Source organism: Lethenteron reissneri, chromosome 26 (genome assembly GCF_015708825.2).
Source record: "Lethenteron reissneri isolate LAM-NWPU_2019-01 chromosome 26, ASM1570882v1, whole genome shotgun sequence".
NCBI lineage: Eukaryota > Metazoa > Chordata > Hyperoartia > Petromyzontiformes > Petromyzontidae > Lethenteron > Lethenteron reissneri.
Window position 1 is genome coordinate 8235329 of NC_083804.1, and position 25621 is coordinate 8260949.

The following is a 25621-nucleotide window of genomic DNA, read 5'->3' on the forward strand; positions in this document are numbered from 1 at the left end:
AAGCAGATCAATCGAACTAAACTATTAATTTTTTACCAGGTAAGGCCCACTGAGCTACATAGCTCTCTTTCATGAGCGAGCTGCCCACAAATGATCGCTCGACGAAGTTGCTTATCATGTGGAAATTTATAGCAGCCAAATACTCAAAACGCATGTTTCTAAAAGTGGAGGGGAAAACCAGAGGATCCGGAGAAAAATCCACGCGACCTCGGGGAGAGAGACGTGCAAATTCCAAATATACAGCAGCACGCGTCAGGGTCGTGATGGAACCCACGACCTCCTGTATACCAGGCGAGGTAGTTGACATCTCACCACCGTAGCACAGTCGGGTGCTAGAGATCGTCGTTGCAGGCCAAGTCCACGCCTCTCGATGTCAGTCAGACTGCACCAGGTTGTCGTCGGCCCACGTGGTGCAAATTTCGCATTCCCATGACAGGAATAAGTCCACCCATCAGCAAATTGGTGTTTTGTCCAGCAGGATTAAAATTGGATTGGGAGTCCTCCAAGCGGGAGGATTCGAAACGACGACGTGACGATTGGTGAGGATCACACTCTCTCCAAAGGCGACCCGGTAACGGACCTGGACGAAGGACGGAATCAACCCACGAGCGCTATGAGCCAGATTTCTTACAACATATTACGTGGTTGGCAGCAGAGGGCAGTGCAGCAAAACTCATTTCTGTGTTGTACCTTAAAGCAGGGGTCACCAACCCCCGGGCCGCGGTGACCAGCCTCTCCCCACCCAGCCCCACCCCTCCCACCCCCCACCCAGCCCCTCCCCAGCCCCACCCTCCCCTCCCCAGCCTCACCCTCCCGACCCAGCCCCTCCCCACCCAGCCCCTCCCTGCACGACAGACACAACAATCCCCTGTGGGCTGGTGTAACCAGGAGGTTCCTACCAGTATAGAGTTCAACACAATACCCCCCCCTCCATCAGATGTCGGTACAAATGAATTCCTGCCACCCAAACACTGATGCCAAGTCCAAGACTGCGCAGCGTCACACTCGGGCAGGTGGCAACCAAACTCACTGCAACGTTGGCCATGGCTGGCAATCGGATTCAGGTCCCTGGGTTCTTAGTGTGGTGCGCTAACCACTGCGCCACTGCTCTGCCCCAATGAGAGTGTATCGCTTGGTAATTACACCGCACGACTTCTGGTAGCCAGGGGTTGTGGGGTCAATAATCCAGGGCAGTGGTGTCGGGTGGTTGGCATGGACCCTAGTGCAGACAATGGGAGCCTCTGTCCAATTTCCCCCTCTGTGCTGGTCTCTCTGGCCAGTGGGACCCTGTGCAGTTTAACCACCTGCACACGCATAAGCAACACCACTGCCAGATAATCTAAACAACAAAAAAACTAAGCCTGGGGGCTGCGTGGCATTTGAAGGCACAAAATCAAACGCACAGCAATGACGATTACAACTTTTAATAACAAATAAATGTAAATGTTACCCCGTCGCTTCATACAAAAATCCCAGTGCATCGCCGAGAGGAGTACATCTTCATAAAATGTGCTCAACACCACTCACGGCAGAACAGCAATCTCATGGTAATGCAACTTTTCGAGAGAGAAAAACATTCGCAGAATTACAGTTTGTAAAGGACGCACAATTAAACTAGGCAATTGAAAAAGACGCCTGTTACTGTTAATACGTTCATTTTTGTAACGAGTTTCAATGGAACCTTCGGAACCACGGCCCTGTCCGCAAGGCTCTCTGTGCGCAGTTGTCATCTATTGGCCACAATGGATGAGTGTGGCATGCAATCCCCATTCGCTCTCCTAGCCTTGCCCAAACATACACCGTCGCTCACTTGTGGAGTATTTACCCATTATCGAATGATTTGCTACTCGCAGATGGCAGTGAGGCGGTGGTCGCGATGCTTATAGTCCTCGCCAATAAACATTCTCCAGGTCATGGGGTCACGCCCCCTTTAAAATACAAATTTGCATCTTGGAACGGGGAATTCTACATTTGCATATTTTCTGTCCACTGCTCATCCTTGGACTACTCTCGGTACTCAAGTTATAAGTGGAATGATGAACAAACACTTTCAATAACTCTGTAGTAGAATGATTCATTTGGGCCACATGTGTGTATTGGTGGCATGGTCATCAGTACGACCTAGGGCCCACAACATGAGTTGGCACATTTACAACAGCATGTTACTGGAAGAATCAAGAAAATGTATATACTGTTGATTTGGTAGTGCTTACCGCAGAAACTCAGCAAACGCGCGGTTTGAGTCAACCCATGAAGCAAATCGCCAAGATGAAATGAGCAAATAAGGGCAAGTTTCAGCGTGAGGTGAGGAAGTGTGCTTTTAGTTTTACACGTGGTGTGGTCAGCATTTTTATCAACACCATCAAGTTCGTTGCAGTTCTGCAAATGAAGATGCTTGAAAAGACATGAAAAAAATTCGAAGCGGTAGGCCTCATGAGGATGGGGTTCGATGACATGACCGCACGGGCCGGATACAGCCCCAAGTCCACAGTTTCCCCACTCGCGTTCAAAACAAAACTTTTGTTAAAAAAAAACTTCCGGGCCAACCCACCAAGGCCGTGGAGAATAGAGTAGGGCGGCAAGGGGGCAAGGGGAGAACACAGCGGAAGAGAGCTGAGGCCACGCAGCCCAGTAGCTTACGTCGGTGATCCGGGGCCAGAAATGAGCCGCTCCTCGGGAGAGCAACGGCTCGCGGTTTCCAGCAGTCGTGCAAGCGAGGTGTTGTCAGTCCTCGATGAGCTCTCCGAAGTACGCCGTGATGGTCTTCAGCTTGATGTTGAGGAAATTCTGTTCGATCTCCACCTTCCCGCCGGACCCGGCCAGGGACGTGAGCTGCGGCACAGACAGAGTCTCCGTAAGGCATGACGACGCACTGGCAACCTACACCCATTGAAACGCGTGCGCGCGGGGAACCTGCTGCGCATTTTGTATGTATGTTGAACTGCTTTCGCACCATACGTAGCCAACTGTGCAAATCGGAGGTGGCACACACACACACACTGCTGTGCGCGATATCAGTCGATTAAAAAATACAGTTTTTTATTTTACCACGTAAGGCCCACTGAGCTATTTAGCAATTTTTTTCAGAAGCGGCCCGGTCACAGATGGATACCTCAACGAAGTGGCTTATCATGTGGAAATGTATCGCAGCCAAATACTCAGATCGCTGGGTTTGTCGCGCAGCGCGATAACCGCTACACTACCACTCTCCAACAACAACAACCGCCATTCGCCACTAAGTGGCGGTGACGTCACCACGACGCTTGTGCCAGGCCATGTGCACCTTGAGGCCACGTGAAGTGTCGAACGCCCGCTGGCAGGTCACGGGGCAGACCCAGGTGCCACGGGTCGACTGACTGAGATGACCACTCTCCACACACACACACACGTACACACACGTACACACACGTACACACGTACACACACGTACACACACACACGTACACACACGTACACACACGTACACACACGTACACACACGTACACGTACACACACACACACGTACACACACACACGTACACACACGCACACACACGTACACACACGTACACACGTACACACACGTACACACACGTACACACACGTACACGTACACGTACACACACACACACGTACACACACACGTACACACACGCACACACACGTACACACGTACACACACGTACACACACGTACACACACGTACACACACGTACACACACACGTACACACACGTACACACACACGTACACACACACGTACACACACACACACGTACACACACGTACACACACGTACACACACGTACACACACGTTGCCCAGCCATAGCAGCCGCCCACTCCGAGCGCCCTCACCTGATCCACGTCGGCGTTGCGAGGGAGGAAGAAGGCGATGTTCGGCGTGATCTGCTGAGCCAGCCGGAAAATCTCAAACGTGCAGCATGGGTCAAGGTCGGGCACCAGACACAACCGCACTCGTGCCATGAAGAGGCAACGGCCACTCTGCGTGGCCACTCTGCCATTGTTACTGTTCCCTATTGTTTGTAGGTCTCTACGCTCTTTACTTGTGATATCTACTACCATCATCCTCATCGTTATTAGCCTTGATCAATCCACTGCTGGATAAAGGCCTTGCAAAGCCGTTTGCCACCTCTCACAGTCCCATACGGTCAAACAACGCCCCCCGCAACGACCCGCACGCCCGCAACGAACGACCCGCACGCACGCAACGACCCGCACGCCCGCGGGGGCAAGGAGGGGGCCTTCGTCCGGCTGCGAGATCGACCAATGGCAACTCGGAGCTGCGGCGCTGGCGGTTCTCTTTCGCATAAAAGGATATCCGCCGGGCGTCATCATGGAGTCGAGGTCGTAGGCGTGGGCGTCGAGGTAGGTGGGGCCCCCCCACGGCGGGCTCAGGAACACCACGTCGGCGCGCAGGCGCGGCGCCAGCGCCAGGAAGTCGCCGACGATGAACTCGATGCGGTCGTCCACCCCGTACACGCGCGCATTGTGCCGCGCCAGCGCGACCTTCTCCGGGTCGATGTCCACCGCGATCACTGCGGACGTGCCAACGAGCGCGAGCGTGAGTGTATGGGAGCGTGTATGAGAGCGTGAGTGAGCGCGCGAGTGTATGTGCGAGTGTGTGGGAGCGTGAGTGAGCGCGCATGTGTGTGATTGAGTGTGCGAGTGTGTGTGTGAGAGCGTGAGTGCATTAGCGCCAAGATAGGGACTTGACGGCGTTTGTAAACGAGTGATGACAGTGTTGAAAGGGACGCCAGTGGTGTGGTTAGGGTTAGGAGTAGGGCGGAGGTTTATGAGCTGGTGGGGGGGTTGGTTTATGAGGGGTAGGATCTGGCGAGTAGTGTGGCTAGAGTAGAGGGATGGTTCAGGGTCTGGTTGGCTCGTGAGGGTTTTAGCTACTGTCTAGTTGGTTAGGGTTAGGACTGGACGGGTGGCTGGGTGCGGAAGGTAAACTTACTTCCCGTTTCAATCCCTGATTCATAAGGGAACTGTGTTCTACTCCCGTGTTGTATCACGAGATGATCTGACTGGGTACCGCCATGGTCAGAACGTTCGACTCACAATAGGGAGATCTCAAATGCAATCAAATCGCAGTCCGGGGTTGACACGTCCTGTCATCTCTAAGGTTGATGAAAAAAATTGTTACCAATTCTGTGGGAAGTTAACGCAAAGACTACCACAATCCCATGGCGGAGACTGCAAGACAACCACCGTCGATTTTCCTCAAAGCAGTACGTATTTTAACAACCAAATAGGATTATGATGGGGCTCGAATCGACCTCGAACAGGGATTTGAACCCAACTGTGAGTCGAGCGTTTTAACCACAGTGCCACCCATCATATAATCAGCATCGTACGATAAGTAGTCACAGTCGCTTCACGTCACTGGTCAAAGGCAGACAATTGATGGTGATTTATAGCTGTGATCTATGGGGAATCATGTAATGTAATTGTGGCTTTTCACGTAATCGAATGAAGAATGAATGTATCTGTGCGTGGTGTGTGTACGCGCCTGCGAGTGAGCGAGCGGGGAATAATAGTGCAGTGGTTCTGGTGCAGTGGTAAGTGCATTGTGCGACAAACCCAGCAACCAGAGTTCAATTCCTGGTCAGTTGGAAGTGGTGCTTAAACATTTTCTGGTCATCCCCTCGGTCAACTTAGCCTTAAAATCAATTCACAGTGCACGAGGGCGTGTGACGTTATCGGCTGAGCCGAAAAGGCTAACCTATGTTACTATGGTTTTTTTATTGACAGGTTTTCAAGAAAAAACCCTCTGATCAAATACCCCCAGTTTCCCAAGGGAATTCCCTTAAAGCAGCACAACTTCACAATAAAACGTCTTTTATATTGAATCATCTTTTAAGCAGGTTATCTTGACCCAGGCAGATGGACTGAGCTGATGCATTAACGCTTTCAATTGTTGTCGGAGAGCAGTAATAAAAAAACAACTAAGCCACGACCAGCGCCAGACAGACAGCAAACCCGGCAGCTTTAACCTTTACCCTGTAGGCCACCCACCTCGCTCGCAGGTGAACGCGAACTGGATGGCGTTGCCCCCGACTCCGCAGAACGCGTCGACGATGAGGTCGCACTGGCAGCGCTGGGCGATGTGCTCGGCGATCCGCTCCGGCGTCACCGAGAACCAGCCCTCTGGCCCGGCACCGGCCGGCATTGGAGGTGGTGGTGGGGGGAGCACATGTTTATAAAGTATATTTAAGTACACATGATAACAACAATAACGACTATAGCCATTCACCACTGAGTAATGATGGCATCGCTGTGGCACTTTGGCCAGGGTGGATTAACTTTGGGAGGCAGTCGTCGTCCAACGACAACGGAGGGCGGAAGAATGACGCTCACAAAAACAAGCGAAACGGAGCGTCGGGCAGAAAAATGCAGGTTGGCACAATCGAGAGCACTGATGATGCATCTGCCAGTCGTCTAAGTCAACCCAAAACAAACGGGTCTGTTTCAGGATCTCTGGTAAGCGAGCCTTCAACACGTCACATGGCCTCAAAGTGCATGTAGCCTGGTAAAAGCGCCGTGGTGATGTCACCGCCATTTCGTGGCGAATGGCAGCTGTTGTTGTTGTTGAACTTTGAGGATACGTGAAGTGTGGAAGGCTTGCTGACAGGACAAGCCCGGTGTTATAGCTTAATACACCAACTTGCTGTGTTTTTGTGAACAATGACTACGATCCCCCATTAGGACTTGAACAGACTGCTGGGTAAGTGTTCTTGAGCGAGTACGCACCATATGAAGTTACGTGCAAAGCAAGTAAAAAGAAGATTCATCATCTTGGGAATAACAAAAAAATATCCTTCTGAAACCCAAGATCAAGAATATTAATCTACAGAAGCAACATTTTATCGGAAGAACAGCTGGTGAAGTGTTGGCATCTTCTACAGCAGTAACGTATCAGCACAGTTGTGCATGTCTAATCACCACAATTTCAATCTTGCTAGTAAAATGCTCGCGGTTTTGGCAGTGCACATTAAAATCATCCCACAAAGTTTGTGCTTCCAATGATTTCTGTTCTGTTTAACCATCGGCAACCACAGTTAATCCATTACCTCTATTCGAGTGCAGTGGCCTACAAACAAATGATTCAAGGCTTTTCATTTCATCACAAGAGTGCACTTGAATAACAAATCGTTCGCAAAAAAAACAAAAACAATCAATTTGTTTTACTGGGCCCGTCCCTTAACAAGCAGCGGGGGAGGAGATACTGGGAGAAAGAGAGAACAGGCAAGGCCAAACCACAAACCCAGCAAGCTGATCGTTAATCATCCGAGATTAATGACAGATTACAGATCTTCATTTATCCACTGCTGGATGGAGGCCTCCTTGCACCGTGTCAGTCTCGGGGGGGGAGGGGTTAATTGACTATACTTGACCACACTGGTCACTATGTGGGGCGGTGGGGGGTGGTGGGACCCAGAAGAAATCAGATATCACTCGCCATTGAGTTCGGGGTTGAGAATGTAACTTGGTTCATTAGCTTTAGAGTGTATGTGATGGATTGCGAGTACAATATTCCCCTCATTACTCACAGATTTGCTAGCCGCGATTTTGCCTAGCCACGAAGCGCATCTGGAAGTCTACACAACTGCACCGAGAGAGAAAGACAGCGACGAGAGAGAGTGCGGTGCGGGAAAGTGATGAGAGATGACGTGACGAACAGAAGAGATAAGAGAGATCGAGAGAGAAATAACTTATTGAAGCTTTAGGAGCATCTGCAGACATACGCCAGGATCATTATCCGCGAAATTCGCTATTCAGGAGCATCTCCGGAACGTATCCCTCGCGAATAACCAGGAAATACTGCAACGGTATAATAGCATTATAAGCAGCCCATTGGCTGCAATGGACAGTGTGCTCACACTGGGACAAAGGAGGGAATGTGCCTCAAGAGGACGTCCCTATTGGAGATTAACTGCTGATACCAGCTCATGTGAAAGTGCTCAATGGGTTCATGGCATCGCAATATCCCGAGAAATGGCAGCGGCTTGGGAAGGCCTTCATCCAGTAGTGGCTTGATCAAGGCTAATAATGTTGATGGTGACCATCAGCTTTAGTCAAGGCTATTGATGATAGTGATGATGATGATGGTGATAGTAAGCAGGAAAATAAAAGTAAACAGCCAAAAGGTGAACAGTCTCGCAGAGTGGCCATGAACTAATCAGTCTATTTACTTCATATTTTATCATCTTGCCAAGTCACGTAATTTGTCACATTCTAGCGCTGACCTGCAGCATTTTAATGACCCACCCGCGACGTTGTTAAACAAACGCTGCAACAATAAACGACAGCCGGGGCAAGTGGAGATTTTAAACGACTTGACCCAACACACGTTTTAATTGTCGTCACTCACGCTGTCACGAATCCACATTTGCAATTATTTCCTTCCTTCCTTCCTTGCTTGCGCGTCCCGCTGTCTCGCTAAAACAATAGCGTTGAAACGGTGCAACGAAATTGATTCTACCGCGCAGGATGCCGCGGTGTCTCGTTCGACACAAATGTCCAACGTTTCGCTTCCACGTGCCGGCAGCTTCTTGAGCAGCGTCTTCAAGGACCGAAGTCAAAGTGAGCAGTGCATCACATAGTGTCAGGGGCTGACATACAACTGAAATTTGAAGTTTTCTTGAGCAAAAATAAATCAAATTAAGTGACAAACTAAATTTATCAAGGGTTGTTTTTTTTTGTTTGTGACTGGGCTGAGGTGATCATCTCGCTTTGAACTTTGATCACAGCGGTTATGATCGATAAAGCCTCCCAGTTGCAGCTAAATCGCAGGACCCTGAGAGAGGTCGACGGCTTGGCAAGACCGTTCTGACTTTAGTTCCTGAAGAAGCCCCCAGTACGTGGAGCGAAACGTCTGGACACCGTGCCGAACAACGCATGCCAAAGCCAGAAATTTCCTGCACCCCCAATTAGCACGGTTGACTATGTACGGTGCAAAGAAGTTCAACATACTTACATACATACAAACTACATCGGAGAGCTCATGAAATACATTATCCTATATATACTTATTATATTAAACGTCATGAAGCTGAGGGAGCACATGCAGGCTTGTCCAACAAACTCAATTACCCCCACCGCAAGTTGCGTACACATGACCGCACAATCCATTTTGTGCGTTCGAGTGACAGCGAGCGCCTTGCCCTTAGTCTACCAACCACGAGCCACATTTGGAAATGATTCCATCACTTGCGCGAGAGAAGGAAGCCAGCGGCACTGGGCAGAGGAGGCAGGAAGCCACGCGGTTTTCCCCAGGTGGAGGGAGGTGGAGGTGCAGAGACGCAAGTGACCAAATCCATCGATTTCCTTTATTTCTGCTCTATTTCTTTTTTTGCGAATACAGCAAAAGCTCTGTTATCCGACACCAGCCGAGATATTAACTACCTCGCCTGGTATACAGGAGGTTATGGGTTAGATCCAGTCCCTGATGCCTGTATATTTTGGAGTTTGCATACTCTCCCCGTAGTTGCGTGGATTTTTCTCTGGATCCTCCGGTTTTTCCCTACACATTTAGAATCAACATGCGCTCAGAGTATTTGGATGCTATAAATTTCCACGTGATAATCCACGTCGATGAGTTATTATTTGTGGCCAGGTCGCTTCTGAAAAAGAGCTGTATAGCTCAGTGGGCCTTACCTGGTAAAATAAAAATGGTTGATAATTTGATCTTTGTGTGAGACGTTTGGGGGCACGGCTCGGTTTCTGCAGTGGGAAGACAGGCTGCCTCCTCCCGAGCTGTGCAGGGGTGGCGCGCGGCTCGGCTGTACAGTGCAAGTGCAGGTTTCCCCCTCGCTCTATGCGGTAGTAGCAGTAAATGCGTTCCATAAAAAGGGCCCACAAAGCAAAACTGCGCGAGGAGACAGCTGTAGTGAAGTTTGGGTAGAAATAGGTTAGCCCCATACACAGCGTGGAATCGCACAAACTGAACCCGCGTGAAGCGAGGGACACCTGTACTCGAGTATGTATGTTCAACTTCTTTCGCGCCGTACGTAGCCAACCGTGCCAATCGGAGGTACTTAAGTGTGAAGAAGCCACTGAGCCACAGTTGGCATTGGCGGCCGCATGGGCCATCTCCTCACCGCGATCGAGTCGGATGCCCTCGTCGAAGCGCGAGAAGAGTCGGTAACGCTGCGCCCAGTACTTTATCAGCTCCGGGTCCGATGCCACATCCAGGGGCATCGAGTCCGACCGCGGCCCTCGCTTCTCTGCAGGGAAACGTGGCAACGTACGAAACGATACAGACAGGCGCGTCCAATGAAGCGACGCGCGTCGCCGGACGACCCCGCGGTTACCGCACGCTCCCCACTGGGGGTGACGGGTTCAAAGGCTCGGCATGCAGGGTCAGGTCGCCGCCGTGGAATTTACACAAGATACAGGAACGCGAGCGTCAAACGCGCACGCATGCCCTTCAGCCTGTTCGTGAGGACGTTCATCAAAGAGTAGCCGGAGAGGCGGCCGGCTTTGTCAAAGGTCAGAGATACTGAGCAGACACTACCGAGAACTTGGGTTCAAATCCAGGTAGATCGGCTGCCGGTGATGAAAAAGGGCTGGCAAGCGTGGCGGGTTGATGGTCTTAGCGCAGTCATTGACAACTACAGAAAAACACATTAAATCCGAATGTGTAAAACCTTCGATTTGCATAACAATGTGAAATTTAGGAGATATATAATGTGACCGCCCTGAGTATGGAGAGGCTTTAAGAAGCTGATCTATCCACTGCTGGATGAAGGCCTCCAAAGCTACCACCATCTCTCATGGGCTTTAACAATCCATAGCAATGCCAACCTTTATATTTGCCATAACATGGCAAGCCATCACAAACTTACTTGTCCCCTCCCCCCCACCCCACCCGACCCCTCCTATACTCCCGCTCGTAGTCCCTACCTGGGTGGGGCAGTGAGCCCAATTTTCTCCCTTTCCCAAATCCCAAGAGCACTGAGTTTGGGATTTCCCCCCTCCCATCCCATTGTGACGGTTTGTGCTTTGTACAGTGCTCTTATTTAGTCAAAAAAGCAATTTCAAAAACTTCCTAGTCCTCCACACAGCTCCTGCACATGTGCTGAACTCATTACTCCACCTCCACTGCCTACCAGTGTAATTCCAAGCACAACGGAGATTTGAAAAGAAAAACATTTTCAATCAAATCCTAACCCACGGGGGAAGGGGGGTACAGTGAATTCCTACGCGTAATAAACGGTTCCACGGTTAAAGAAGCGCTGCCTACTTCTCGTTAGCCCAGCACGTTTGGCCGCGTGTTGCCGCGTGTCCTCCCCTTCTCCTCTTCTTCCGTCATTGGCGTCATCACCGTCACCGTGCTGTTCCTGCCGCGGTGCCGACATCCCCGCTGTCCCGAGGGGGCCGTCGCCCGAGCCGTGACGAGACTCGCCCTCAGAGTTGTCCACCCCGGAGCCACCGCGGCTGTCACCGGCTCCCCCGGTGGCGGCTCCCACCGCCACATCCTCATTGCCGCACTCGTCATCGCCGTTCTTCTTCTCCTCCTCCTCGTCGCCTTCCTCCTCTTCCTCGTCTCTCTCTGCAGGCACGAGCTGCGGAGTGGACTGGGTCTCCTCAAGAGCCGCGCCGTGAGACTTGGATGCCTTCTCGTGGTTCTCCAGGAATGATTTCACCTGTGGCCAGAAGGGAAACACGGTCGAGTGGGTGGGGTAGGCCGGTAAGTATGTTGGTCGGGAGGGAGGAAGGTAGGTGGAATATTAGTTGGTTATCTCGACAAGTTGATGTTTATTTATGTAGATGGGTGACTAGTTGGCTAGGTAGTTAAGTAGGTAGAAAGCGAGGTAGGTCGGTAGGGAAATAATTATTTGGTTATGTAGGCGAGTAGGTGAGTGGCTAGCTAAGTAGGTAGATGTGAGGGTAATTAATTGGTTACGTAGCAAAACGGGTGTTTATTCAGGTGAGGTGCGTAGGTAGTTGATTGTATAGGTAAGCAAGTGAGAGTAGCAATTGGGTGATTGGATAGGTGGCTAGATGGATGGTCAGGCAAGCAGGTGGATAGGTAGGTGGGTAGTTAGACAGTTACATAGCTAGACAGGTGATTATGTAGGTATGCATGTTGGTCGGGAGTCAGGCAGGCCGGCAGGTAGGATCGTGTGCTGATGAAGGTAGGTGTGTCGATGTGTCTGATCTGACTCCATGGCGCTCGGGCACCTGAGGGAGGACGCGGCTCCTCTTGGCGCGCGTCGCCTCGCCGGCATCGGTGAAGAAGAGGTGGGAGGCAGCACGGCTCTTGGAGCCGTGCATGTCGAGCTTCGCGTTCTCCTGATGCAGACGCCGGTGGTGGAACGTCGCTCGGCACACGCCGACCCGCGGCAGCTCCCGGTACCTTGCCGAAGGAACCGCGCGCAAAGCCACATCGTCGCCGTCATAATTTTCACCGTCAACGCAACCGCCGTCATGACCATAATTACTGCCTAGTCATCAATACCGGCGCCATCACAACCATCGCTACTGCCACCGTCGTCAACACCACCACCTTTAATGCCATCGTCGTCAACAACGCCACCGTCACTGCCATCGTTACTTGGACCGTCATCATTTGCATGATAAATAAGATCTCTGTCATTATCACTGCCACGACCTTCGTCCTCATCACCATCGCTAATACTACGACCACCATTACTATAGCTATCACCACCATCGTGTTCACTAATGCGACCGCAATTTTTATGCTCACTGCAGCATTAATATTAGCACCATCATTATCATTAACAGCACCACCACCGCCGCCGCCGTTATCATCACCGCTACCACTAGGGTTCACAGCAGAGGGGCATCTCAGCCGCGGGCGGCCTCTGTGAGTCACCTGCGCGCCGTGCCGACCGGGTCGCTGCGGAAGCCCAGGGCCAGGTAGGGGTCGTCCTGGAGAACGCTCGCATTCTCCTCCGCGTCCAGCTCATGGCTGCCCCAAACAACACGACGCACATAATACCATGGATACGATATACCACAACACGCACAGTACAATGGATGCGATATCCACATACAACATGCTTTACATGACACACAGAGTGACACACGAACCGCGCCCATTTGCGCCACCAAACAGGAAAATCTTGACATTGCCGCCCCTCAGTTCCCGTCCGTCCCCTCAACCGCCTAGACCGCGCGCACTCACCTCCTCTTTATCTTAGAAGACACCTCATCCGGGGGCCCGTCCTCATCACCGTCTTCTCCGGCCGCACCCTCACCACGGTCCGCTCTCCGTGAGCCCCCGGGCCCTGAGTACCCACCAGCAGGGCTCCCTACGGAGGACAGGTAGAACGGCAGTGAGGGGCGAGTCACATCATCTACAACATTTACTCCCAATGCGTGTTCATCTCTCGTACCCGACGCTCCCGCTGCCGACCTCTGACCCTTGTTTCTCCGGCGGCCGCCCTTGGCGGTGCCGCCCCCTCCCCGCTGGCACGTCGTGCCAGTGTCACCATCCCGCACGGAGAGGCGAGCCACGCCCAGGCACGCCGCCGGCACGTCCGCCGGCGCGTCACCATCCGCGCGGGTGCGCCCCACATCGGCAACGCCGCCATCGTCAACAGTGTCGTCGTCAATGCCGTCGTCGTCGCCAACGCCGTCGTCAATGGCGCCGCCGCCAACGCCGTCGTCGTCGCCAACGCCGCCGTCAACGCCGCATGCTGACATCGCGGGGGTGCCGCCGTCGCTCTCACAGCGAGGGCCGCCCACAGTCGCCCCCGCAGGCCTCTCAATCAATCCGTCGCCCATCTCCGCTCCCACTCCGTCGCCACCGCCCCCGACCGCCACCGCCGGCCCCACGCATGCAGTGTCGCCGGCACCCCGCGTGTCGACACCCCAGCCCTGCGCGCTCCAGTACAGGAAGTGCTCGCGGTAGAGGTAGCGCTGCTCGGCGGCATGCGCATCCCACTCGGGGCGGGTATCCTCGCCGCTCCACGGCGCCGGCGCCGCCTCGTCGCCCGCACCCCACCCCGGGTGGCGTTCCAGCCAGGCCTGCCACAGCAGCGACTCGCCATACAGGCTCCAGTAGCTCTGCCACTCCGCCTCGGACGCCTCCTCCCCCACACCTGTGGCGGCGGCATTGGTGGTGCTAGCAGCAGCATTGGCGGTGGCATCGGCGATGCCGACGACGGCATTGGTTGTGTTGACGGCAGTGCGGACGGTGGTTGTGGCGGCAGTGGTAGAAGCGCAGCCGTTGCCGAGTGCCGCGTTGGTCGTTACCCCCGGCCTCCCCGTGGCTGGGCGCCGGTGCCGCCGCGTCCCCACGGAGCGAGATTCCCCGCGGCCACCGTTTGCTCCGCGTCCCCCTCGGGCCGAGCGACAGCGCGAGCCCCCAGGGTGACTGTCGGCGCCACGGCCGCCAGACTGACAAGCGCGCGACACAACATGCGCACGTTAAACCTGCGCCAGCGACATATAATCAACATGCGCTTAGGAGTATTTGGCTGCTCTGAATGCCCACGTGATAAGCCACTTCGTTGAGCTATATAGCTCAGTGGGCCTTACCTGGTAAAGTAAAAAATTGTTCAGTAAAAATTGTTAATATAATATACAAACGAGCAGTCCTCGTCTGTCACTCCGCTGCTGGATGAGCATCTCCCCACCCCCCCCCCCCACTCCCCACATGTGGATGACAATTCGCATGTAATTTGCCTAAATTGTAAATAATCGATTCTCACGGTGATGCTCTTATTCACGTACTGCGATCTTAAGAATCAATTTTAATTATCAATCGTTACCTGCTATGTTAATTAAATTGCGTGACACAATCAACGTAATGAATAGGTGATAAACATTTAATACCGATCAAAACGTGCTCATTCAAAAGAACGATGTGTGTACACACACACACACACTAACCTTTCTTCCCTTTCTGTCCGAGCTGACAAACTGTGCTGGAAGCCCCATGACTCTCATCAACTCAGTTTCATCCTCCTCGCTCCGTTCACTGCCCAGAGTCCTCTTTTCTGTACCTCCTGTCCCTTTGCCGCCATCATTACTAACGTCGCCACCATCACTGACGCTGTAATCGTCGTCATCAGTGTCTTCACAAGCACCACAACCTCCATTTTTGCCGTCCTCTTCACTACTCACTTCTTCTTCATCATCATCAGCTTCACCATCCCCTCCTCCACCATCTCTCACATTACCTCCTCCATCATCATCCTCATCATCATCACACTGGCCAAGCCCTTCATCTGGTTGATATTCTTCCTCTGACTCCAAGGCACTGGAGGCTGTGTGATGTACAAGTAAATGTGACAATTCAACCACCGACAATTAGCCCTATATTAAAAGTGCATTTAATGCCTTGTGCATTTCATGGAATCGTTTACAAACTGGAAATTAGCTCCTGTCACAATAACAATTAGAATGATGCCATTAATAAATATGAGAAATATTTAAACGTCTCAAAATCTGAATTGCCCTGTTTTATTCATCCAAGCCGAGCAGGTTTCTCACCTCCGATTAGCACGGTTAGCTACGTACGGTGCGAAAGAAGTTCAACATACATACACCAGACAGGTTTTACTCTTTTCCAAAAAATATTTCTCCTTGGCAGCGACTCCTGGCGTTGTGTGCTGTGATTTAAGCATTGTTTTTACGGTAGCGTCCAGATTGTAACTACAATCGGATCGAATCCGTCGCATGGGAGCTCATTTGGACATGTCATTCACTGCAACCGCAACTTATTTGCTTGACAAGCAAACATAAAAGGGCATACGGTTCACGTATTTGATTTTTGAACATACAAATACATTTTAAAGCCATTACATGGTTTTACAAACGTCTTAAAGGAGCAAAATTTACTTTTTTTTACGAGTGATTTCAAATCTCCGTGAACTGCTGACGAAAGAGATGAAACTCACGCGGGATGCTGTCATTGTTGTCCTCGTGCTCCTCGGAGCTCTCGTCGTCCGTGGGCCTTCCCTTCACACCCCAGCGGCACAGCTCGTGGTCCCTGTGAGGCACAAAGACAGCCTATTTACAGACGGTTAGGACAAGTGCTGTTAGCGAACACCTATGAAGGCCCGCACAGCATACGAGAGGGTGGGTGGCCAATACCACGCCCGGCCGCTTTTGCCTCCCCAGTGGTGCTATTTACACACAGCACCGGGTACTCATTGCATTTAGTTTGGTTTGTAGTCCTTCTACCGCACTTCTGATTAGCACGGTTGGCTACATACAATGCAAAAGGGGTTCAACATACGTACAGTGAGGGAAAAAAGTATTTGATCCCCTGCTGATTTTGTACGTTTGCCCACTGACAAAGAAATGATCAGTCTATAATTTTAATGGTAGGTTTATTTGAACAGTGAGAGACAGAATAACAACAACAAAATCCAGAAAAACGCATTTCAAAAATGTTATAAATTAATTCGCATTTTAATGAGGGAAATAAGTATTTCACCCCCTCTCAATCAGAAAGATTTCTGGCTCCCAGGTGTCTTTTATACAGGTAACGAACTGAGATTAAGAGCACACTCTTAAAGGGAGTGCTCCTAATCTCAGCTTGTTACCTGTATAAAAGACACCTGTTCACAGAAGAAATCAATCAGATTCCAAACTCGCCACCTTGGCCAAGACCAAAGAGCTCTCCAAGCATGTCAGGGACAAGATTGTAGACCTACACAAGGCTGGAATGGGCTACAAGACCATCGCCAAGCAGCTGCGTCAGAAGGTGACAACAGTTGGTGCGATTATTCGCAAATGGAACAAACACAAAAGAACTGTCAATCTCCCTCGGCCTGGGCTCCATGCAAGATCTCACCTCGTGGAGATGCAATGATCATGAGAACGGTGAGGAATCAGCCCAGAACTACACGGGAGGATCTTGTCAATGATCTCAAGGCAGCTGGGACCATAGTCACCAAGAAAACAGTTGGTAACACACTACGCCGTGAAGGACTGAAATCCTGCAGCGCCCGCAAGGTCCCCCTGCTCAAGAAAGCACATATACATGCCCATCTGAAGTTTGCCAATTAACATCTGAATGATTCAGAGGACAACTGGGTGAAAGTGTTGCTGGTCAGATGAGACCAAAATGGAGCTCTTTGGCATCAACTCAACTCGCCGTGTTTGGAGGAGGAGGAATGCTGCCTATGACCCCAAGAACACCATCCCCACCGTCAAACATGGAGGTGGAAACATTATGCTTTGGGGTGTTTTTCTGCTAAGGGGACAGGGCAACTTCACCGCATCAAAGGGACGATGGACGGGGCCATGTACCGTCAAATCTTGGGTGAGAACCTCCTTCCCTCAGCCAGGGAATTGAAAATGGGTCGTGGATGGGTATTCCAGCATGACAATGACCCAAAACACACGGCCAACGCAATAAAGGAGTGGCTCTAGAAGAAGCACATTAAGGTCCTGAAGTGGCCTAGCCAGTCTCCAGACCTTAATCCCATAGAAAATCTGTGGAGGGAGCTGAAGTTTCGAGTTGCCAAACGTCAGCCTCGAAACCTTAATGACTTGGAGAAGATCTGCAAGGAGGAGTGGGACAAAATCCCTCCTGAGATGTGTGCAAACCTGGTGGCCAACTACAAGAAACGTCTGACCTCTGTGATTGCCAACAAGGGTTTTGCCACCAAGTATTAAGTCATGTTTTGCAGAGGGGTCAAATACTTATTTCCCTCATAAAAATGCAAATCAATTTATAACATTTTTGACATGCGTTTTTCTGGATTTTTTTTTTTGTTATTCTGTCTCTCACTGTTCAAATAAACCTACCATTAAAATTATAGACTGATCATTTCTTTGTCGGTGGGCAAACGTACAAAATCAGCAGGGGATCAAGTACTTTTTTCCCCTCACTGTCCATAGGGAGTCCCAGTACCGGTTCAGATAATCGTTACAGGTTGTTGTCCGTGAGCGGAAATCGAATTCGGGTCGCCGGGTCCGTAGCGCGGCGCGCTAACCGCTGCGCCACCGGTCCCCACTACATGGACAGACAGATGGAGGGCCACGTGAATGGACAGACGAAGATAAATCATTTTACCACATATATGCAATAGATTCATCGATGCGTCATTACGTGACTGATGTGGACACAGACAAAAAACTAAGAGAGGACGACTGACAGATACTCACCATAGGCCATCATGGAGAATTGTGGGTAATACAAAAGTCAGTTTCTCGTCACAAAAATATATATATCTCTACGTACATCAAGCTACAGTATTCGCATTTGTTTAAGCAGGAAACTCAATCCTAGTTTTGACTTTTTTTGAGTCTCACCAACAAGGTGTGGCCCGTTAAACAAAGGCGACTTGTTGCCTGCTGTTATAGGCAAGAGCCCTCCACCATGGGGGCCCTATTCTGCGCAAAAAAAACCCATCAACGTATTGCCAAATAAACTGAAATGTTATTTGGACAGACTGTGGGATCGATGCTTTCTAGCAGCGTCTGTTTACCGCGTTTAAAAGAAGGCATCGACAGACCGGCATCGAACACCAGACAGAAATTACTTTCTTCCCAGAATTTGGCTAGCCTCGCACCGGCGGGGGAGGTCAAACCCATTTCACACTTGTTTTTTTCCCAAGTCTGACCAACAACAACGACGACGCGCATTCAAAAAATGAAGAAAAAAACGGGAGCAAATTGCATCGCGCGATTCCCGTACTGCGGCACCACAATAGTGAACGACGTTGGATCGATGGACGTACATTTGCAGGGATTGATTCCCAATATCATCACATCATTACGTTTCATAAGCAATGCTCCCCGGTCACAACAGCCGCACGAAGACAGAGGTTAAAGTGTAGGAAGCAGTCGAGCGGTGGGGGGGGGGGAGCCCAGAAGAAACAAACTGTCTCTCACCACGGAGATGGAAAACCACTCGTGGGTCAGCGGCAGAAACCACCCACACGGACCCTGACAGCCCCCCACAGCTCCCCACAACCAATCACTGTCCCTTACAGCCCCCCTTCCCCCACAGATCACCCTGGGTGAAGTTCTGTGAGGTGGGGTACGAGATAGGTTCAGGTGAGGTGAACACAAAGCTTTGCTCTTTGAGAATTTCGCGGTGTGTGCGTGAGCGTGTTATACAGCTCCAGTCGGCGGGAGGGACAGTTGTCGAGTTCGGAATGAGAACTGTCGTGTTAGGGGCCATCCATTGAGTGCGTACACATGGAGGGGGGAGGGGGGGTAACCAAAATGCTTACGCTTGCGTATGGGGGGTCTACTGACGATGTACGTACGGGGGGGGGGGGGGGGTGAAGCCTCGATAATAATTTGTCTACATGGGCCTTCAAATGAGTTAGACAGTCCGGCGGTGGACTGTTTGCTTAAACACGTTAACATTATTGATCCTTGATCGTTTCTGCGTGGACGTACGCAGGTGGGGAGGGGGGGTGTAATAAGTCTGCGTGCGTACAGGGAGGGGTCAGGTTTTGACAGATTTTTGCGTACCTACCAAACGGATGGCCCCTTTCGGTTTAAACGAGCGGCCTCAGCTGGGTGGGTGGGTGAGCCACTGACCTCACGAAGGCGCGGCTGCACACGCACGTGATGACCGCACTGGGGTCCATCCCCTCGGGCTGCAGGAGCAGCTGAGCCACCCTGCTGCTGCTGCTGTGGTACATCATGGCCAGCCCTCGGAGCCCTGCTGACGCCTGCAGTAGCTGGATGAACACAGCAGCAGAATTGTTAATAAAAAAAGGAGCCGTGTGTTCTTTATGACGGCAAGCGGTGGGTGCAGTAATGAGCGATCCGCGCTGTGAAACCGGCTACCCTCGTACTGTGCTTTGGGCCCGTCCATAAATGACGTCACGCGATTTTGGGCTATTTTTGACCCCCCCCCCCATCACACGGCGTCACAAAAAGTCAGACCCCCCCTCTCAAATATGACGTCACAAAGCTCTGCCCCCCCCCCCCAAAAAAATATAAAACATGCTTCAAATCGCTTTAAACTATTGTCATTGTAGTGCATATTTAATGCGGCGCTGCACTCTGATGTTGTAGGAGAAAACATTTATAAAAAAGTATATTTAATTAAGTAGAACGTGTCGTCTATACTTATTTAAAGTTGCGCATTTTGATGTGACGTCACATTTCTTAACCCCCCCCCCCCCTCGTCACACATCGTCACACAGGTCTGACCCCCCCCCCCCCCCCAGTGCGTGACGTCATTTATGGACCGGCCCCGAACACAAAACGTTTACAAACGGCCATTAGTAGTATAATGGTCCGTTGTAATATAGCAATTATAACATTGGCACAAGTTATCACAATGTAACATTGTACCGCGTTTGTGTGCTATGAAGGTACATCGACCGAATCGGGCTTTGTTGTGGTTGTGCACCACTGCCAAAGCAGCAACAGCAGCATCTCCAAATAATTTAACGAGTTATAAACAAACACACTACGTAGTACCGAGGAGAATAAACCACCATCATCATCATCAACCACGCGAACTCGGCTCATCATCACAGATAGAGGCGCTGTTTTCAGACGCTGCTCCTCGCGGCCGTCTGGAACGCTCTCGTGTCGTTTATTGTGAAATTTTGGTCACAGTTCCTATGATCACTGTAACATTGCTTTTATGGCTTTATTTTGGTGATTTCGAAAACGTGTTTTTGGGTTTGGCCATGTTTTTTGTTGTAGTACGGGGTTAGAATGATGGCTTTAATCTAAGTTGTCTTGTGGTTGTTGTTGTTTGACTTGCATCCCAATGGGATTTTTGCACAGCGTTGGTGTACGGTGATTTTTTTCTGGAAGACTTTGCAGTTTTTTCCTTGATTTTTCTGTTTGCACTTAGTCACTTTAAGATGTTTTCTTGTTCATGTTTTAGTTTTTTGTTTGTTGCGGTTGCACCCGATTCAAGAGCCGAATTGCTCACAGGGCTATACCTAATAAATGAAACTGAAACACTTCCTTCCGATTATTTAGCACTTTTAAATCACCTCGAGTGGAAACTCATTATTAGAACTGCTTTTGTGTGTGTGTGTGCGTTTAGTTTTGTTGTCCTTGCCTTGCAACTGGGGTGCGTCTTACTTTCCGGTGCGTTTTACAAACACAGAGATTAATAATACGGCGTCATCCGATTAACTTTAATTATACGACTGCGATGTTGTCTTGAACTCGTGGAAACGCCTTCCACGTCGAAAAAAGGCAGCCCATACGTACACAATAATTACATTTTCAATGACACACCTCCGATCGGCGCGGTTGGCTACGTACGGTGCGAAAGAAGTTCCACGTGTATACAGTGCACTGTCCCACCGCGTGGCGTACAGTGGCGGCTTTATCTGCGCACGTGCGCGGTGCACGGCAGCTGCCACGGCATCAGCAGCAACACCAACAACAACACGGGCGACATCTTCTTGGTTCTTTCGGTAAAGTCACGTAGAAGGGAAATAATAAAATGTGGCCGAAACGTCGTGAGAATTGTATTTTATTATGTTTTATTTTTATTATTTCCCTTCTACGTGATGACTTTACCGAAAGAACCAAGAAGATGAATCCCTGCAGTCACGAAAGCTTTAAATCGACAACACGGGCGACATTAAATCGGCGAGAGTTTAACTCGAGGGTAACGGCGGTTGCCAGGCAACTGGGTAACCTCACCTTGCGCTCCGCAGTCGCAGCAGCCGCGTGTCGATTACGATCCGGCGTATCGACAAGGCGACTCCAAAGTTCGATTCATCAAGTCTCACAAACGATTGTGAGGGTGGGGAAGGTTTCGTTTCTCGAGCTTATATTTCCGCACAAATGATAGCTTGGGTATAATTAATCGAGCAAACTTGACACTGACAGACGGGCAAGACAACACGGTGATTGATTTCTCAATTGCAATCAGTATCGGAATCGCGAATATCGATTCTCCTGTAGAGAATCGAGCCGCGCTTTACATTTCCCAGTGCGCGTCGACAAACGTTCCCGCCAAAGATTGGTCACGAGCGCACCACGTGACGAGTAAGTTGGTTCAGCCAATCGCGTTGCGATAAGGTCCGCCCCGCCCACCCGCCTAAAGCTCGACGCTGATTGGGCGCTTAGGTTCCTCAAACCAGGAAGCCAGGATGGGAGGGGGGGTCCCACGTGACCTTTAGATGCACGCGGCGCGTGAATCGAATGCGAACACGTGGCCCTGGTAATTCGGTTACAGAGGTTTGTGTGTGGATTGGCTGGATTTGAATTACATGGTTACACGTTCAAAAAAATGTAATCCCATAACATGCAAATTCATGGGTGTTAACATATATAATTTAGATTTAAAGCTTTCGTGACTGCAGGGATTCATATTCTTGGTTCTTTCGGTAAAGTCACGTAGAAGGGAAGTAATACAATAATAATAAAAATGCACAATTATTTTATTGTTTTATTTTTATTATTTTATTACTTCCCTTCCACGTGACTTTATCGAAATAACCAAGAAGATATATAATTTCATTCCAGTCTGTGACAACAGAGTTCAATTGCTGTGGATCGTGACCATGCTGGACCCAGGTCAGTGTGGGTTGGTGAAGGCTGGGAGCATAGGAGTACAGTACTGTGTAGTGCAATAATTTATTTCACTGCCCTCTGCTGCCCACGCCGTAGACCCACAGAATACAGCACTTGTTATGCACAATGGTCGACCACCCAAGCACTATTCCAGGCTCAATGCTGTTTAGCTTACGAAATATTAAAAGTGTGTGGGTGCACTCGAGGTAATGCATGTGTAGTGGCATAGCGCTGGCTGCTGGCGAAAAAGGGGAACTGCGGTGTTTGGCGGTATTGAAGTCAGCAGGCCATGATAGACATCTCGGGGAAAGGTAACAGAGGAGGGCCCATCGGGAAGCCTCGAACACCCGCTAGAAGGTTCCACTGAGGAGGCGTAGCCGGGGCGGAGAGGGGGTGGCCGGGGCGGAGAGGAGGCGGGGCCAGGGGGCGGAGCGAGGTCACGTGGGGAGTATAAGAGGGGCCCCTGTGAGAGACAGCGTGGCTGCTGTTGGAGTGGGGTTCCCGTCGTGCTGCTCAAGATCGTCGCCATCGTCGCTGTTGTCTTCACTCGATATTGCGCTGATATACAGTTGTTGGCTGTCTCGGATCAGCGTCAGTGTTAGACGGTTAGTGTTGTGTGTAGGCTAGCAACAGTGATAGTGTGTACCACGTGGTGTTGTGTATAGGCTAGCAACAGTAATAGTGTGTACCCACGTGGTGTTGTGTATAGGCTAGAAACAGTAATAGTGTGTGCCCACGTGGTGGTGTGTGTAGGCTAGCAACAGTAATAGTGTGTACCCACGTGGTGTTGTGTGTAGGCTAGCAACAGTAATAGTGTGTGCCCACGTGGTGGTGTGTGTAGGCTAGCTACAGTAATAGTGTGTACCCACGTGGTGTTGTGTGTAGGCTAGCAACAGTGACAGTGTGTACCCACGTGGTGTTGTGTGTAGGCTAGCAACAGTGATAGTGTGTACCACGTGGTGTTGTGTGTAGGCTAGCAACAGTAACTGTGTACCACGTGGTGTTGTGTATAGGCTAGCAACAGTAATAGTGTGTGCCCACGTGGTGGTGTGTGTAGGCTAGCAACAGTAATAGTGTGTACCCACGTGGTGTTGTGTGTAGGCTAGCAACAGTGACAGTGTGTACCCACGTGGTGTTGTGTGTAGGCTAGCAACAGTGATAGTGTGTACCACGTGGTGTTGTGTGTAGGCTAGCAACAGTAATAGTGTGTACCCACGTGGTGTTGTGTATAGGCTAGCAACAGTGACAGTGTGTACCACGTGGTGTTGTGTATAGGCTAGCAACAGTAACAGTGTGTACCACGTGGTGTTGTGTGTAGGCGAGCGACTGTAGAGTGTGTACCCACGTGGTGTTGTGTATGATACCGATGGTGCTCGTTAAAGTGCCTCCAAGTGTTATCGTGTCCGAGTTAACCATTACTACACATGTAAGAGGCTTACCTATGTAAAACAAGTTAAACCTGTACAGACAGGTCTCCAAACGACTTGATCACAAACATATCCAGCAGTGTTCTTCATTGCAAGGCCCGCGGGCCACTGGCGGTCCCTGGTGGCCTTGAGTGCGGCCCCTGAAGTGCGACCCACGACAATACACACGTGAACACACCCCATCATGCTATCAACCCCAATGGTTTCAAATGTGTGGCGGCCCCTCACCCTGATGTCTTATCGGCGAAAGCGGCCCCCCTCTGCCAATTAGTGAAGAACAATGATCTACAGCATTACCTGGTAGCATTACAAGTCGATGCGCCAAGCACGTGACATTTGATCTTGGTGTGACCCATCAACGCAACCTTCCCAGTGGCTGGACTACAGGTGTTGTTGGAATGACCTTTCGCCGTTGATCGAATGTCATCACAACCCATGTCAACGATGCCACGACCTCGCGAGGGTGCGATGTCACGCGTCTGCTAATAACGATCGCCCGCCTGCCTGCTACGTGACATCACCTGTGGTATCTGCTAAAGGCGATTTTCTTCCCAGAATCTGGCTTGCCTCGCACTGCCGCGGCAAGTTACAGGACACGTCCACACTGATGTCATCTTTCGTACAATGAATGTCGCAGACACCCGACTTCCGAGGTCGTTGTTGCCGTCTCTTGCCATCTCAAAGATTTCCCCTTGTTAAACAGATGGCACATCTCGATTTAAAGCTGCTTTCGTGACTGCAGGGATTCATATTCTTGGTTCTTTCGGTAAAGTCACGTTCGAGGGAAATAATAAAATAATATAAACATTAAACAATACAAATTCTCAAGACGTTTCGACTGCAACACAAGCAATCATCATCAGATGACTTTAGAACCAAGAATATAGATGGCACATCCTTCAAGAAGCACTCATCACGGCTACCTTCTTGCCTTCGTGTCGTCCCGTCTCCGTAACGTTCCCTTCTCTATCCCACACACGCGGTCCAGCCATCGCAACATCCTCTCTCTGATTGCATCCACAACGCATTGCCTGCCACGTTCTATTCCCAACCCACAAGTTGCTTAACCCATCCGCCATACGTGCCGCATCAATGACAGCCTCCTCTTCCGAATTGTCTGACTTTCATGTCCCCATTATAATTCTACGTGTTAAGTTGCTTAACACCATCCTATCGTAGTTTTGTATTCTTTGTTGTTGTAGTTACTTTGTGACCTGCCGGATTCCTCCAGTATGAATAAATATTCGGATTTTGATGGCATGCAATTCCTATAGAACTCATTTTCTAGGTTCAGTCATTAAACAACACTGTTCCGACGACTTCTTCACTGAGTTTATTTTGTTTCGACTACAATCGTGAGCTGTCTAATGGACGTAGCAGTAACGTTGCTTGTAGAGGTTATACCTGTGAAGCCCCTTATCAGTGCCCTACCTTATTACAGACCAATTCAGATTGTAGTGGTCACCCCGTGCCCTTATAAATCTCAACATTCATCCTACAAAGTCCCATCACAAGGGAGAAACACAAACAAATAGACAAACGTTTTCTTTTTGCCCGTATTGAAACGGCTGTACGCCGTATAGACCTGAAAACTAATTTTACCTGCACAAGAATACGGGTAAATCGATATGGGTTGACAGGTATGCGTAATTAGCGTACGAACGAATGGAGTCTCTCTACAGCAGGCCGCTTGAGCAGAGAGCGCAATGTTTGCGGTTATAAACGACAGTGAAGTCACGCT

The 25621-nt window shown here is 50.4% G+C and overlaps 1 protein-coding gene across 3 annotated transcripts; it reads right to left on the bottom strand.

The window, feature by feature from the left end:
* Positions 1 to 1403: 1403 nt before the first annotated feature.
* Positions 1404 to 21875, bottom strand: TGS1 (trimethylguanosine synthase 1). Of its 3 annotated transcripts, none has more exons than XM_061559969.1 (14): positions 21578 to 21875; positions 19490 to 19632; positions 15880 to 15971; positions 14870 to 15246; positions 13369 to 14374; positions 13158 to 13284; positions 12846 to 12941; positions 12191 to 12365; positions 11250 to 11652; positions 10105 to 10230; positions 6020 to 6151; positions 4320 to 4536; positions 3836 to 3914; positions 1404 to 2832 (listed from the first exon to the last, which is right to left on the bottom strand). In XM_061559969.1, the coding sequence occupies exons 2-14, from the start codon at positions 19594 to 19596 to the stop codon at positions 2725 to 2727; spliced, it is 3045 nt and encodes a 1014-aa protein (XP_061415953.1). In that variant the 5' UTR covers positions 19597 to 19632; positions 21578 to 21875; the 3' UTR covers positions 1404 to 2724. The 3 variants fall into 3 exon arrangements, with proteins under 3 accessions (XP_061415953.1, XP_061415954.1, XP_061415955.1); XM_061559970.1 differs by lacking the exon at positions 21578 to 21875 and adding an exon at positions 21191 to 21545; XM_061559971.1 differs by lacking the exon at positions 21578 to 21875 and adding an exon at positions 20982 to 21116.
* Between the last annotated feature and the right edge of the window lie 3746 nt (positions 21876 to 25621).